The sequence below is a fragment of the Pinus tabuliformis genome, chromosome 7 (genome assembly GCF_031772625.1).
Source record: "Pinus tabuliformis cultivar Carrire ecotype Pingquan chromosome 7, CPIR1, whole genome shotgun sequence".
NCBI classification, from domain to species: Eukaryota; Viridiplantae; Streptophyta; class Pinopsida; order Pinales; family Pinaceae; genus Pinus; species Pinus tabuliformis.
The window spans coordinates 1,105,873,656-1,105,891,412 of record NC_142293.1 but is presented as its reverse complement, the minus strand read 5'-3'; the positions used below and the strand labels follow the sequence as shown (position 1 = coordinate 1,105,891,412).

Below are 17,757 nucleotides of genomic sequence, written 5' to 3'. Positions count from 1 at the left end.
CACGTCCCAGTTGGAGCCAGATGTTACCCACCACTTTGTGGGTAATATCTCTAGGAGAAAAAAATTATCCAAGATGGTCTTCAATCAACAGCCAACAGCCCCTTGCAGCCATCAGCTAGCTCATTGTGCCATTTCTCCACCACCTGAGCCAGCCATGTGGTCCCTCACCCATCTGCCATGATCATATAATTGAAGGTGGGCCTCCCGAATCTAAAGGTATGCCTTGTCATTTTGAAATTGAGTATGGTAGTTTGCTTATCATGGACACTTATGGGAATGGATTAATGGGGGGATTCGACGAAAAGTATGGGCTAGGTCTGTGCTTCTGTCCCCTAAACCCCTTTTAGGTATTAACCTTGGATTCTAGTCCTGTGGGATATCTTTTATTGACCATTTGGTTTCACAGATGGTATTTCACAGGAAACCCTGATTTTGGTTGCGAAGTCATGCTCTCTTATCCGCTTATATTGCCCTCTTTCCACTCATTATTGCCCCATTCATCATTTTTTCCTGCCTGGGTCCACATCCCTCCATTGGGTCCACGTAGGGTTAGTTTGCCCCTTCCCCATGCCCATAACTTGGGTCATGGCCTGGAATGAAGCATGGAGGTTGATGTAGTTGAAAAGAAACTTAAAAGCATATATGGCCACATTTAACAGGAAATATACCACAAAATGCCAAGGATGGTCAGGACAAAAACATTTAGCATGTGGGCAAAAGTCAATACATAAACTCTACCCCATCATCATGGCCATCACCTTGGTTCTTACAGGTTCTATGAGCCTTCTTCATCATATAGGAACCCATGATTGTCCCAACCCCTAGTGGGCGATGAACCGCCCCATCTTAAAAAGGAGTATTCCATTGTTATATCTTACACATCATGCTCTAACCCCTTAAGGCCCGAGCAGTGAATCAAAGAAAATCATAACAAAGGCAAAAGGCATAAAAGAAGGGTGGAAAAATCAAGGTTGAGGCACCTCATGTACCAGATTGCTCCCTCTTATATATTATAAACCCAAGTGTGGGCTTCCCTCTTATCAGCTACCATTGTACCCCAGTATGTGACCAAGAGTTACCCCTTCTCATCCCCTACTCCATTCACCTATTTGTCACATGCTACCACCTTTGACGGATGTACCTTGACAAATTATCCCATTTATAGGTAAAAACCACCTAATAGGGAACTTGGTTAACCCCATTTGGAGTTTAGGAGACATTGGCACACCTTAAAGCCCATTATGGAAAGGCGGGCCATTATGAACTCCCCACTTGTGGTCCATGATTAGGTAAGCTCATTTACTCGATTTCTCTAATGACTTGTTGTATTGGAAGGCTAGGGGACGCATTGGATCTTATGCAGGATTGCAGATGATTCCCATTGGGGTTTGGTCTCCCTATACGGGGTCTTAATCCTCCAGAAGGCTACATTAGCACATGTAGGGTGAGCATTGAGAGCCATGGGCCTCCACAGCAACAGAGTACACTCCATGGATCCCCATGGTCATTCAGAGATTTTTCGTGGTTCACCTATTAGATGAGGAGGGTGCACTTGATCCATAATGCCCAACCGACCCCAGATCTACACCATACACTTGGGAGATGATCGAGGACTTCCACAACAATGTGCCATCACCTACACCATCATCCTAGCCCTTGAGGGCGACCTACAGGGATCTTCGATTTGTTTGGAGACCCATGAGGACACTTGTGTGCCCCCAGATGTCATTTGGAGCACCACAAGTTATCACAAGGGGCCACCCCCTTGTCCACTGCTTTTGAGGGTCCTTCTCTTCATTATGGCACCCATAGACCTCATTAGGCCTCTTAGAGGGCCCTACAACATGCATAGATTATTATTTGACCTCTTGAGAGACTTATCTTTTCATTCATGAGCTAGTTTGGTGGGCTTGTCACCAAAAGTTGTATTATTAGCACATTATTTTATTTTTGGGACTTATGTAGACCAAGGAGGCTAATTCAAACTCCTTAGATGTGTATAAATACAAGTGAGGTAAGAGAATTTCTTATCATCACTTTGGATTGGATCTCTCTCTTCTTTAGAGAATTTCACACTTTTTTCTAAAGGATGAATTAGAGCTTTTATGGATGAATTTTGATGTATGGTTATTGGTCTATCTTCTCTTCGAGCTTCTCTATTGCCATTTGTGAATGGTCGGATATACTCTACTGCATGTAAGTACAATTTTTTGATGTTATTCTCGTTACTTTTGTCACATATGTTGGATGGGATTTTTGTTGTTTTAAGGCTAATTGTTGCATGCAAATTATTGCTTAATATTGTGCGATTGTCTCTATTATAGCGTTCTCTCCATGTATTGGCCAATGTATTGTGAGTGAAATCTCCTAGGGGTAAATCTAACCTTGATAAGCCATTCCTCTTGTACATTTGAAGTATAAAAGCTACAAGATTGCTTTCACTTGACCTAGAGGGGTTTTTGAGGCCTCCTTTACTGGGAACCAAGAAATCTTACAAATAATCAACATAGACTCCATTCACCCAAGGATTAAGGCACTGATCTGCCAAGGGTGTTCACCAAAACACTTATTATTTCACCTTCTCCCAAGTCTAGCCACATTGGGGTGCTTAGGGCATCAATTTCCCAATAAGTTAGCCACTAAAAAATTCGAACTCCTACAATCTCCTGTGCTGGCCTTTACGCTAGCCCTCCTCCAAGCTGACATTTCCTCTAGCCCTCCTCCAAATTTGAAGACATTCCGACAGTAGAGTTGGGAGAAAAGCCAAGCCAAAGCTACAAGACCAAAACTTGTCCTGCCATCCCAAAGGCTAGTACTTCCAAGGTCAAAGCAACATCATTGAGTGAAATACTTTCTTTGATCCTTCCCACCTTGTCTAGGGTAAGAAAATCATTGATTATTCCATACCTTCCCCATACCCTAGACAGGATCCACTTGGCCTCGTGTGGTCCCACTCCTTCATAGCACCATTCTTCAAGAACCATCTAGGATACCAACTTTAACAAGGATTTAGGGTGTGGGGAACTCCTTTGAAAGCCTATTCTCATACACCTACCACCCAAAATCCTCTTCCTTTCCCTAGCAGCACATAGTACCTTGCTTAGAAAGCAAGCAAACTCCATCCTCCAAAACATGCTTGGAAAGGGTCTAGGTCACTCATATCCATTGACATATCATTCAATAGTAACTCCATATATATCAGGTCTCCTCCCATCGGTGAAAGTTTGTAAATAGAAGGGAGCCTTCGCTGAGGTGACAGTGGGCTAAGACTCCATTTGTTGCCCTTGGCCTAGCATCTGCCCTTTAGGGATTCCCCTTAGGTCCCCTGCTAGACTGAACGGTAACAGGGCGAATGTGTGAGGGGGGTCATTTGGGAGAATTGATCTCAACCACATATCATGAAATTTGGAGATTAAATCTCATCCATTGGATCCTAGGTTAAGGAATTCAATATTTTCTAAGAGACAAAAGGAGAAAAGGGAGGCCCATTCTTCACTTCACACTTGAGAGAACATGAGGAGAAGAGGAGAGGAGAACTTCAAGGAGAATTTGCAGCAAGAAGAGGGCTCGAATTTCTAGGAGGCAGTAGTATCTTCAGCATGATTTTCAAGGAGAGAGGCTCGAAATCGAGGAAGGCTGCATGAATTTCGAGGGACGGCAGCACAGAAATCAAGGAGCTGGGCACATTTTTCGAGGAGGGTCTGAGCACAAATTTCGAGGAAGGAGCTCAGATCTGGCCTGAAATTCAAGGCACAAATTTCAGGACAGTCACCCACAGTCAGTGCAAATTTTGAGGTGATTTTCAGCGACTGTCTGCCATGACAATCGAGGCAGAACAGTCATCCTTCAGCACTGAAATCAAGACTGTTTTGGCACAGAGTTCGAGGCAAATTTCTGGGCACAAAAACCAAGGAGCTGAGCTGTGGGAAAGTGCAGAAAATTTCTGGGCATGTATTTTGTGAAAATCTGAAAATTATCAGTGGGCACAAATTTCCAAATTTGCATTTAATGCTTCAGCTGCTAAGGGAGATAAGTACTGTGATTTATTTATGTACTTAAACTAATTTTCTCAAGCAATAAAATCCTCCTTTGAAGACCAGTTTTCCCCAAGAGGCTGTGGTGTTTTTCCGGGGTCATCTTGACCAAAAACTAGTGTCTCACATGCTTGATTGCTTGCCTAAATTTTGTATTAATTTCAGCTGATAGGAAAAGTGAAAAATAGTAGTACTCTTTGAATGTTTACACTTAATGCATTCTGAAATTTATATCAGCATGACAAAACAAGTAGGTTGGGCCTAAACAACACATGCAAACTTGCGTACTGAGCTAAGGGTGCAGATCATAATTTTCTACACTTGTTGTGAACAATCTGAATACTATGACATGCCTCCTTGTTGTGAACACCGTGAACACTATGACTCAAATACTAACATGACATATCAATGTGAGGGCTATAATGGTTTTTTCATATATTTTAGTAATAAAAAGCATTTTCAGACTATGCCCTTGACCGTAAACATCACATGTCAAAAAGATTTTACATGAAACAAAAAGGCATTGGCATTTCATCCCAAATCAAAATTTAGCTAGGCGATGAGACAAAAACAACAAAAAGCTTATATGCAAGACTGTCAAAAAGCAATTTTTGGGACTTATGACTAAGCCTGTTCAGCAAGCATAATATCCCATTCCCATTTCTACACGCCATTCCATTGAAACAGAAAACAAATAAGGTAGACAGTATTCTGCATACATATGGTCGTTCCCATGAACATAACCTGGAAATTTATTTACAAGGCAGAGGGAACACCAGTAAATGCCCAGAATTGCATGGGTTCGCTAATTTGGAAGAGATGGTAACAATTGGAACTTGGGACCAATTAAACACTCTCCAACTAAGTGGAAGTCCTTATCAAAAATCGGAATCATTTGCATTCATCAACATGCAGGCATAGACGCTCTTTAAATGCCATCTATCATCTATTTAATAATTAGTATTTATGTGTTGTATAACATCAGAGATAGGTTATACAGTCCCTTGATTGTATGCAACATATTATAACTTTTTGGGTGCAGATGATCCATGCATTTATAGCTTTCGAATGGAGATGATTTGTGCACTTGTGACTTTTGAATGGAGATGATTCATGCACTCCCTGGATTATATGCAATATATTATAACTTTTGAATAGAGATGATTCATGCACTTCCTTGATTATATGCCACAAATTTGTAATGTAAGTATCTCTCTCTCTCTCTCTCTCTCTCATAATTGTAGGGGTACTTGCCTGCAAAAAGTTTAATAATTCCAACCAGCCCAAAAATCGTCTGCATTTTAGGAACTTGACTGGAATGAATGAAGGGCATTTCTCCTGCATACTCACAGTATTAAGCAATTAAAATTCAGTTCATTATTTAAAGCTTAAATTAGTTAATAAAATAAGAAATAACCAGGGATATGTGCCACATTGACCTATTATATCTGCTAGCTCATTTCATAAGGGTGATGAAACTTGATTTAATCTCTTCTCATCTAACATTCATCTCTAGTTCAATAATGGGAAATCCCTTAGTCATATAATATCACTCATGAGGCATGACGTTAAAGTATCATAGAAATTGCGTTCATTCTGTGACAATATCTGGGCTCTGAACCTTACCCTACAGTTATGCAATGATGATACTAAAACAAGAACGGATGATGTTAAACAATATTCCTAATATGAATCCTGATAGAAAAATTAGAGCAAAGAGATGATGTAACAATCATTTGTTATTTCCGTCCTCTCATTCTATATCTGCCAAAAACATTACCCCACCATAGTTATTCAACATGCATGACTAGAAGTTAGAACCAGAGTTTCTGAGCTAATGCATGCAAACAATCACAAGTATGGACAATATAAGCAAAAGAAATCACTCACCAATTGATTGCAATGCTCCATCCACCCGACTAATAGATAAAAGCTGATGATGTCCACCATCTGCAGGTTCAATGATATACTGATCTGGAAATTCCCATAAACGCATTCGATTGCAAAGACCATACTCAGAGCTACTATGCTCCATCTCTTGTTAAATGCATGTGCTTTGAGAATAGGGCATATAACAAGAAAACTGGTCAGATTTTGAAAGGCTGAAAAGTATAAAACAAGAAAACAAATTAATGTTTACAGCATTTTCAGAGGGCACGGAACAGGAATGAATCACATTTCACCGCACATAAAAGATTTGATAGTTATAATAGGGTGGTAGAAAACAAGCATGTACCTCTTATAAATATCTTATAGTTAAATAAGAAATAACACATATAAAACACCCTTCTTTTTTTGGAGGAATGGTTTCAGTACACCCATACCAAGTTCCATAAATGGACACAAATACAAAGGAGATGTGAAAATAATATATTATTCAGAAGGAATCATTTCAATATTCAGGTAGGAACACCTTACATTTCTTTCATTAGTTGTTTGTGCTACGTACTTGACCTAAGTACTTCATATCAATGACATGCTACTCTATAATGGTCACTTAGCTTCATCTGACTTTTATTAAATATTAAAGACACTTTATTAAACTTGGACTCATCGCTCTAACACTAGAGTATTAATACTTAATACGCCTGTTGTCGCACAGAGTGTCCAAGCACCGTGACAACGCTCAGACTAGGGTCTGTCACCCTGATCCCCGATCTCTCCGTTTAAGCCGTCTCCCTGATGCAGGCTAAGAGGGGTAGACCCTATGGGATAAAGGAGAAACAGCTGGGAATCAGCCAGTTTGGGAGACACAGCGAAACAACCGAATACTTGATTTAAGGTTTAGCAAGATTTAGATTAAATTTTAGATGATTAATACCAGTGCCTTATGGAGTTAATGATCTCGCACCAAGTAATTGGTTTGCTGCTACTGCTTAGGAAACAGAGACATAAAATTTCTTTAGCAGTTGCCTGAAAATATTTGCAAAGTATCTAGCATGTAATGAACATTAAATGATTCAAGCAATGATGATCAGATGCACAATGCCTTAGCAATTAAATTTCAATAAATATAGATACATTAATCAACCACGAAAGTTAAAGGCTAACTAGTTTAGAACCTAGAATTTAAATGATTATGCTTAGAAATCCAAAATCTAGGAAATTTACTATTTTCAAATAGTTAATCCTCAAATATAGAATTTAAGCACATTTAACTATAGAAAAATGACGAATATTAATACCATGAAAACCTTTTCTTTCAAAGCTCACAATCTTAGGAAATCGTTTTGGAAGATTTTTTTTATTTTTTTAACAACCATACACATCCAAATGGCTAAAAATGTTTTTGGGACCCTTCTTTATTTTTATTTTTTTCTATTTTCTATTAAACAAAATGAAACTAAATCTAAAAAAAATTGAACTTAAAAAAAAAATCGATTTTTTTTATTTTTGTTTTTTTATTTTTATTAAAACTAGTAAATATACACATAAAATCAAAAAAAATTATTTAAACTAAAACTTAGACTTTAATTAAACGTAAACTAAGAAGGAAAATATATAAAACCTAGCCTAAAAAAATGAAACTCTAAAAGAACCGAATGTATAACATTTGTTGTGCAGGTTGACAGCGGAGGGAAGAGTCTCACGCAGATTGTAAATGGTGAATCGAACCGGCGAGGGAGCCACGAAAGAGCAGACGGAGGAGGGCACGCTTTTTTGCAAGTTGGAAGGATCGACGGAGGCAAAGGAAGCGGCAACAGCAGCGAAGTAGGCGCTGAGCAATGGGCAACGTGAAACCTGAAGGATACGATGGCAGCGGAAGGCAAGTCGCAGGTAGAACTGCGGGGCAGAGATGAGGAAGCCAAGGGGAAGAACGGTGCTAGCTGGCTGGAGGACGAGAGGATCCACAGAACCTTGGAGAGTTGAAAACGCAGGGTTAATGTGCATGGAGGATGGAGGGACGCAGGAATGAGGGAGCTTGACGCAGGCAGAGAGGGAAGACCAAGGGCTCGATGAAACCGAGAGAGGGAACCGAGAAGCTGAGCGTTAGGGAGCTCGATGTCAAGCAGCAAGAGTTTAATCAACACGCAGAGATCATGAGGAAGCAATGGCAGCGATGCATGACAAGAAGGGTGAAAGGAGGGCGACTATTGCTGCGTGTAGAGGAGAAGTGATGGATGTTGCAGGAAAATGGCGACGTGAAGGGTGAGGAATGACAGCGCGTTGGGAGGAATGGTTTGTTGGCGTTGGAGCCGCAGGCGCTGGGCAGCGAATGGTGGCAGGATCAAAGTTCTGGCAACGTGAAGACTGAGGTTTGAGAGAGATCTGGCTGGCAGAGGAATGAGGAGTGTGGGGTGATGAAAGAGACACAGCAAGGGACAACGGATGGGGATGGAGCTCAAAGACAACAATTTGTTTGCAGGTCTGGCGTGAAGGAGAAACTGCGTGGAGTGTGCTACGAAGCAATGCAAGGCAAAGGGCAGCATGCACAGCACAGCTTGCTTTAAAAAAAATTCAAAATTTTCTTGTAATACAATGAAACCCTGGGCAATAGCAAATAGCCTGCAAAAACCCTCGAAGTTTTTCAGAAACCCTCGCAAGAGCTGATCAAACCCTCGAAATTTTTCAGAAAACCCGCAAGAGTTGATCCTAAGGCCAATCTTACCCTCCAGGGCCTAAATCTGGCTTCAAACAAAAAAAAAATAGATCTGCAACCTGTGATGGCAAAACAAGACACCCAGAAACAAAATATGCAAGGATGAAACAAAAAAACCAAAAAACCAACTAAATAATTACAGTATTCACAAGTTAAAGGCTCTAAGCAGCCAGACTTGTCGTTATGCCCCACATATGTTTTTTAATATTTTGAATTTAAGATAAGGTGCTTCAGAAAACCCTTCATGCATCCACAACGGAAGCTCTAATGATAAGCCCAAGATCAAAATCAACTGGGCTCTTCAGAAAATGATATTCGGGAGTTGGTTGGTCCAACTGAAGACTTCCCCAATCGCCCGGTGATCTCAAAATCAAGGATTTCCTGCAAAACTTAATTCAACCATTAACATAGAGGGAGAAAACGACAACGAAATTCAAATCTAATGGAGATACTTGCCATTATATTCAGAAATTAAACTATCATTGAAACCCTAGTGATTAAACAAGATATTTGTGTTCAAATCAATCTTCAATACGCTAACATCAATAGCTGAAAGTAAATCTATGCAAGAAAATAAAACATCTTACAGCATTTCCCGCAAAGTAACAACAGCAGAGATTAACCCCAAAGTCTTTCTTTATTGCACATAAAAAAAACGATTACAAGAAAGCTTTCCTTAACACACGACTCAAAGGTCGAATGATCTCAAATGACAACTGACCCCCTATTTAAAGAAAAGTTTCCAAACGGCTAGTTTGAGTGATCCTTGTCAAAGTGATCTCGACCGTCGATGAACATCAAAATTTCTTTTAATCTCATCCGTCGAAATTTTAATTGAGGAAATTTCAAATTTTTCAATTAAATATATTTAATAAATTCAAAAAATTAAAATTTTGCATTTATTTCCTCAAAACTTTGACTTTTACTCAACCCCAGGGACCTAAGACATAATATTTAGCAAAATAATCAAATAATCTTAGTCCCTGGACCAGTTAAGATTTAAATTTTTTTTTAAGGATCCACGAATTTTACCTTTGGAAAATTTAAATTTAAATAGGACCTAGGACCTATGAGAGGATAAAATATTTTCTAACCCTCAAGACACTTTACATCATGATTTTCACATTTTTACATCTCAAGGGGGAAAACCCATTTGACATAGACCCTCACAAACTACCCAGTTTTGCGACACAAATATAATCTCGCAGATCAAGCAATATGTAATAAAATAACCTAACCAAATGGTTAGGATTATTCCCAAATCAATTTTACATAGACTCGATCTAGGACACTAGGACTCCCCTAAGATTCTAGTGAAAAAATCCATTCCGGATTTGGGGTTAGGCTGAAGGAAAATTTTGCCAATCATGGATTGGTGAGACAAAAAGCCTTCCGGAACGTAGATCATCACTAGAAAATTAGGTTTACCAAGGCAATTACATACTTGACACAAATCTGTTGAGATTATTTACAATTTACACATGCAGACTCGGTTTACAATATAACATGATTACGCTGATGATGATAGTCGAATGGCACGGACACGTCGATCAAGCGCTATCCCTTTTGCGAAAAAAGGGGTGCGCTGCTATAGGTCGTTGACACGTAGTGGTCAACATCTGGCTCTACTTGGGGACACGTCGCTGCACTGCAAGAATGTGAGAATCCAAAATCTGCATCCAAGCAACACACAACAAAACATAAGTAGCGTCCATCCAAAAATCATCATATAACATTAAGCACAGGAAAGATATAAGCTCTTCATTTATTAACTAGTCTAACAACATGAAAAGTAAATCTAATCCTAAAACAGAAAGGAAATGCTGAAAAGACAAGGAGTAGGGTTAGAAATACAGAGGATGCCCCATGGCATCAAGATGCATTCAATATAGTGTATACTGAGCATTTGCCTGCTTTCAAGCAAATTTGTCGACTGCTTCTCGGATGTGCCATGTCCAATTCTGCATAACGTAGGACTTTTTCCTATTCAAAAATCAAACTGCTTACGGCTATCTGATGCATCAAATCGGTTTCTCGTTCTCTTTCTCTTATGTTTTTTCTTTGTGGAACATTCTGCTTCAAAACTCTCAAATGAAGTATGTAAAATATGTGTGACATGTCTTTCTTCATTTTGCATCTGATCTTTATCATTTTTAATTTATCCGAGTCACCTTCAACTAATCATTTTTCAGTGGAACAAATGACCTCCTCATAATAAGATGGAGCTTGTTGCAGCAGATAAGGAGGCTTCTGATCTATTGACATCTCCTTGTTTCCTTCATCCTCTGACCGCTGTTGAAATTTCTGTACCTGTATTGTAATGGCATCCACCTAGCTAGAGTGTTCAACCTTCATAGCATTGATTTCCCTGGCATGGTCTTCCTCCATGCTTAATAACTTATTCTAAAGATATATTTGACTAGCCTCCATATCTTTTATTACTTTATCATTCTTTTCCTTTATGGTCATCAAGCAATGTTGCATAGAGTTTATCTCTTTCTTATGATTTGCTTGCATGGTACCCAACTGATTATTATAATCAAATGTCATGATAGTCATTTCTTCATCCATGGTTAATAACTTGTTTTGCATAGAATTAATTTCCCTATCATGATTAGCTTTCATGGTTTCCATCTCCTTATCTCGTTTTTCCAGGTGGGTGTATAAAGTTCTCATATCATTGACGTAATCAGTTACAATTTTTTCTTGATTAATCTCCATATTTTTTACCAGCCGCATTAGTTCTTCTATAATTTGCTTCTGATTTTCCCTTTCATTGTCGACACTGATTTGACAATTTGTCCCTATCTTCCCATTGTCATGAATTTGATCTGTAACGGTGCAAGTGGATGGCACACTCTAATATGGAGAATTGCCTTGAAATCTTTCATCGACAATTGGATCCTTCACCAGATCCCTTTCATTCTGTTGCATAATTTTAGGGGCACAAGGCGAGCTATCTTGATAACAATATCTATCTTTAAAAGCATGAACGATGTCTTGTAAAGAAGTGAAAGAATCTTCAAGACAATTATTAAACCAATTCAAAGCATCACCCTCTAAATAAAAGGCAAATAAACGCATTTTGACATCTTCATGATCATACTAGGGAGAATTACAATATATGAGCATTATACGAGAAAACCTGCATAGATGCTTTCTAACAGCGACTAAATCACCACCCGAGAACAAAGACAATTTATGAATGGCGATTTCCGAAATATCATGGAGAAGATCAGTAAAATGACACGGGGTAAACGAGTAATCCATGATGAATAATGAGGGGCCAAATGGATGATAGAGAGAGACCTCCAAGAGATCCACAAGAGGCGAGCTTCGAGTAGAAATTCTTGTAGAAATGAAAGAAGTGGAGTCCCCACTTGAACATGAATCTAACTCTAGGATCCAAAAGGCAACAAAAAATCGGATATAAGGAAGGGTTTCTTGTCTGAGAAAAATAAATGAAAAGAAATGGAATCGCCACTCAAACAAGAAACGAACCGAGAAGTCCAGGTGCTAAAGGTGCAGATGAAACGATTAACAAGATGACGAAAGATAGGGCGATGAAAAGATCAAATGACGCCAGGAAATGTTGTGCCGCTTGACAGGCTAATGAATGGCGGAAAAGATGAGATGATTAAAACAATGAATGTCGTGAGGACCAAGGACAGAAAAACTCTATCCCCGGCAACGGCGCCAAAAAATGTTGTCGTTGCCGGTTCAAATGAAAAGATGAGAAATGAGAAGGATGATGACGAAATGTCGTTGAAGCGCCGAGAATAAAATATCCTCGGCAGCGGCGCCAAAAATTGCCGGCTAAAACGAATGATAGAAAGATGAAAGGTGAATGTCGTTGAAACGCCGAGAATAAAAAATCCCCGCCAATGGCGCCAAAAACGCCAACACCTTTCCTTAACACGAAAATACTACTTTTCAATTATCTCCTTCTCCATGTAATTGAAAAACTAAAACATTTACAAAGATGATAACAATATTAGAAAATAAAATATGATTTATTTTCAGTTACTCACCATCTTCAGATGCTTGGACCTTTGTTGGTGCATCATTGGATTATCATATCCTCCATTTTTGAAAGCAGAATTTGCCTAAATACACCTAAGCAATCAACTTGCCTGCAAGAGATTAATTTGGGCTATTAAAGGGTGGTATTTAGTGGTTTCAACCATAGCATATGGATCTCATGCTTTGCAGCATTCGGCCATACCCCTTCAAATATGGGTTGAGGAGTACCTGTAGTGCATTTTCCATACATGACCTCTATGTTGCGGGGGAGCGCCCCCCCCCCCTCGAAACCGCTCCCGAATCGCGCTCCGGGCGGGAGCGCGCTCCCAAAATCGCTCCCGGACGGAAGCGATTTTCGAGAGCGCGCTCCCTCAAAAAAATTTGCGCTCCCTGGTCTATTCGGAATCGACTTAGGGAGCGATCGCTCCGAGCGATTTTTAAAAAATCGCTCCGGGAGCGATTCGCGTCGGCGGAAAAAAATTCCGCGGACCCAAAAAAAAAAAAAAAAAAAAAAAAAAAAAAAAAAAAAAGGTTTTAAAAGGCCAATGGGCCAAAAAAATATTCATTGTTACTTCATTGAGCTTGAGTTTGGAGCTGGAGCAAGAGCAAAGGAGCGAGGAGCAAGTGCCAAGGAGAGAGGAGCAAGCCTGCAGAGGTAAGTAACTTAGTACTTTAGTTAGTTTAGCTGGTTAGGTAGTAATTTAGTTAATTTAATTTATCTTATTGAGTTTAAAAATCATGTATTTAAATTAAATTAATAAATTAAATTAATTAATCCCAATAAATTAAATTAATTTGCAGATTCAAGAATCAAAACCCTACAAACATCAAACACCATGGACCTGGCTATATTTCTTGGCATTTTCCTCTTCCTGGTCCCTTTTATGGTTATTATGGTGCTGGAGAGTAGGAAACGGAGGGGCCAGCCTCAAACTGAAGAGGGGGATGAAGAAGCCGGAGAAAGTCAAATGGGTGAAAACCCCGGTGAGGAGGAGTTGGAGGAGGGTGAACATGACCCTCAAAAAACTAAACAAGACCAAACTCCATTGTGGAAATATGTTAACAGGGCTGAAACAAGGAGAGAGGGTGGAACCACTAAATTTCATTGCCCCCATTGCAACACTGATTACACAGGTTCATACACCCGTGCTAGAAGACACCTCTGCGGGAAAAGGCCATGGCATGGAGAGAAACAAATAGGAATCAAAACTTGTACAGCGGTGTCAGCAGCAGAGAGAGCCAAATACATAAGGGAAGAGGAGGAAGCCCAATACAGAACAAAAAAATCAAGGGGTTTCTTTGAACCAAGCTCACAATCACAAAGAACTCCTTCAGCATCCTCCCAAGGCAGTGGATATGGACATGGAGGCATAGGGTCATCATCTTTAAGGCGTAGAACCATATCAGATTTCCTTGATGAGGGGTGTAGGAATGATGTGGATTCAAAAGTTTACACGTTTCTCTATGCATGTGGGATACCATTCAATGTTCTTCGCTCACCTTATTGGCACGAAATGGTTTCTGCCATAAATGATGCCCCTAAAGGATACAAGAGCCCTCGGTATGACAAGGCAAGAACTGTTGGCATTGATCATGAAAAAGCAAAAATATCACATTCTTTGAATAAAATGAAAGTTCTTGGACTGACCATGGGGTGTCCATTGTATCTGATGGATGGACAAATGTAAAAGGCAAGCCATTGATAAGTGTTCTTGTTGTGTCTGTTAGTGGTCCCATCTTTCTAGCTGCACATGATTACTCAGACAAGTTCAAGACCGCCATCAACATTACAGAAGCATTACTTGAAACAATTGAGCGTATTGGCCCATACAATGTCATCCAAGTCATCACTGATAATGCTCCTAATTGTAAGGCAGCGGGAGCAATTATTGAGGATAAATACCCCAACATATTTTGGTCTGAATGTTTGGTTCACACATTGAACCTTCTGTTGCATGATATTGTCAAAAACAAAAATGAACAATACCAATGGATTGGTGATTTGTACAAGAAAGGCAAACAAATGATAAAATTTATTACAAATCATAGCAATACCCATGGCCTTTTCCGCAGTCACTCGAGATTGGAGTTGCTGAAGATTGCGAAGACTAGATTTGGTAGCTATTACCTCACCTTTAGGCGCCTTTTGAAGGTAAGAGAGGCATTAGCTAGCATGGTATCAAGTCCACATTGGCAGGTGTTAAAGGAAAGGGCTACAAATGTAGCTGACATGGCAGGTTTTGAAATGGTGGAGGAGGCCACTCTTGATGGGCAATTTTGGACAAGTGTGAGGCAGGTATTGGATTTCACCAAGCCAATTTATCACATGATTCGGTTTGCAGATACAGACAAACCAGTGATTGGCGAGGTGTATGAGCAAATGGATACCATGTTGGGGGAAATAAAAAACATTGTTCATAATAGAGATCCCAACTTGTACGAACTGATTCATGATTGTGTGTGTGAACGGTGGAATAGGCTTAACCTTCCACTACATTGCTTGGCGTATATCCTTACACCAAAATACTACTCTACATCTTGGTTGGGCCAACCTGCAGCAGGGGGTGGGGTTAGGACCAAACCCCATTTAGATCCAGAGGTAACTAAAGGATATTTGGAAGCATTAGAAAAGTTGGTACCTGACAAGGAGGAATGTGCAGCTGTGCGCCTTGAAATAGGCAGATACTTCAGTGGCACTAGTTTGTATGGTAACTTCCATGCAATGGACGACAAAGATAAATTTGAATCTCTCACATGGTGGGAAACATATGGCGGCCACGGACTTTTGCCAAAATTGGCAAAAAAAGTTCTTTCACAGGTTGTAAATTCTTCTTCTGCAGAGAGGTGTTGGAGCACCTACAGCTATATACATAATGTGAAAAGAAACAGACTCAATGAAAACCGAGCAGAAAGCTTGGTTTATGTGCCCTACAACTTGAGGTTGTTGAGTCATTACTGTGATCGGGCTAATGAGGATCCCACATATAAAATTTGGGACAATCACCCAGAGGATGACAATTTGGAGGATGGCATTGTACATATTGAAGAACTAGAAGAGGAACTTGTAAGGGATGAAAATGAAGCAGCTGCAGCAGCCATGCCACCTCCACCTCCACCTCCACCACCCAGTAGCAGTGCTCGAGGTCCGAGTCTTGTTCCTTTGTTGTCGCCACCTCCATCTACACCCTCGCGTGGAGGTTCTAGTTCTGGTCGTCGGTCTGTGCGGGAGACTCCTAGAAGACCACCACGACCTGCTTATACTCCTGGAGACTCTCGTGGCAAGGGCCACATGTAGATTTACAGTTTACTTGTCTTTTTTAGTTTCTATTAGACTTTAGTTTTCATAACTGTTGAGTTTTGAGTCCTTGACTCTTGACTCTTGACTCTTTCATATCATAATGATATTTTTTGTAAACATTATATCACTGTGACAATGAAAATTTGAAGTTTGAAGTTGGGCCTTGGCAATTATAACTCATTGGTAATGATTGTGAATTATGAATATGATGCTTTGTGAAAGACTAAAGTTGTTTCATTTCATCTCATTATTCATGTTTCATTTTATAAATTTTTAACATTTCATATCATGTTAACAGTTAGAAGTTAGGACTTAGAAATATCTTCGATATTACTTCTTGTAATGGTTAAACTTAGCTTACAAGTACAACTTTGGTGATCAATGATGATAAATGTTATTGAATTTTCAATTCTGAAAGCTTGAAGTTGAAACTTTAAGATTGAATTTGATGAATCATGATGTTATAAGACTCAATATATGTTGCAGTTGTAATATGTATTTTACTAACTTGTGGACATGGTTGATGACGATTATAATTTCTAGATGATTGATGTGATATGGTTCAATGATCAATCTTTGTTTTTTATGTTTTTTATGTCTAATTCATCATTCTACATGTTTTTGTTGACATATATGTATCAAAAATTAAAAAATATAAAAAATATATATATTTTTAAAAAATCGCTCCCGGATTCGCTCCCAAACCGGGAGCTTTTGAAAATGGTCGCTCCCGCTCCCGTTTTCGCTCCCGCTCCCGCTCCCAAGTAACATTGCATGACCTACTCATGGATGACACAAAGGGCCTTCCACTTGCCCTTATGACAACTGATTTGTGTTGGTTTAACACCCTTGAGTCCCTTGTATGACCTAGATATATGACCATGTTCAACCCTCCTGCATCCCTTGTCATGCTCCCACGTTCCTCTTGCTTATTTCACTTATACTGTGCTAAGTGTTCTCATCTCCCTACGATAATCCCCTTTCATTGTCGATGTCTCCATCATTCTACATGCTTTTGTTGACTTATATGCATCAAAAAATATAAAAATATATATTATATAAAATTCACTCCCAAACCGGGAGCTTTTGAAAATGTCGCTCCCCGCTTCTTGCTTCAACCTAAAAATTTGAGGTGGTTATAGACTTTGGGAAAACCCTTTAGGCCTCAAGGAGCCAACTGAGCTTCTCAATTACTAGGTTTGATCCCTATTCACCTTAAAGTTTTAGTGGTTCTTTCGTTGCCCTTATATACACCTACTAGTCTCCTACCCCCTCCTACTCTCCTACCTCACACCACATGCTATGTGTGGTTCTCATCACATCCCCTTTCATCGCTAGAGCCAATAATTAGCCCCCTCTAGGACATTGTCTCAAGCTAAGGCCCAACAAGAGAAGACCCCACACTAGTTAGGATTCATCATTATCCATATATCTCGTTCTTCTCATATATTGTGCAAGGTATTGACCCTAGTTGAAGAATCCTTCAAACCACAATTTTTGTATGGTGTCCATTGACTTTAACATTATTACCTCCATCTATGTCTAGTAATTTATCTTTTGTTCCCCCTTTGCTAGCTTATCTAGCATTGTTAGTCATTTTTCTCCTTTTCCTCTATGTCTTCCACCTCATGTCTCCTATTTCCTACTTCCTCCTCGTTTTCATGTCGTAAAGCCTAAAGGTTGTGTCTCATGCTTTCACTTCACTATCTTGCCCAAATTTGTTGATCGCCTATCATTTCTCTATTCAAATAGAGAAGAAAGGTTCACCCCCATCGACATGTAAGGTGCCAAACCCTTTTTTG

General features: G+C 39.6%; 1 protein-coding gene across 3 annotated transcripts in view; it reads right to left on the bottom strand.

Moving 5' to 3' along the window:
* LOC149251415 (phosphoinositide phosphatase SAC7-like) overlaps window positions 1-17,757 on the bottom strand; it is a 321,376-nt gene that overhangs the window by 265,426 nt on the left and 38,193 nt on the right. For 2 of the 3 annotated variants that reach the window (XM_089459423.1, XM_089459422.1), the window contains 2 exons: window positions 5,925-6,088; window positions 5,289-5,372 (listed from right to left, as the gene is read on the bottom strand). In XM_089459423.1, coding sequence (XP_089315549.1) covers window positions 5,289-5,372; window positions 5,925-6,069 — 229 coding nt within the window. In that variant the 5' untranslated portion in view covers window positions 6,070-6,088. Of the gene's footprint in view, window positions 1-5,288; window positions 5,373-5,924; window positions 6,137-17,757 lie in introns of all 3 variants that reach the window. The other variant, XM_089459424.1, reaches the window with a different exon arrangement.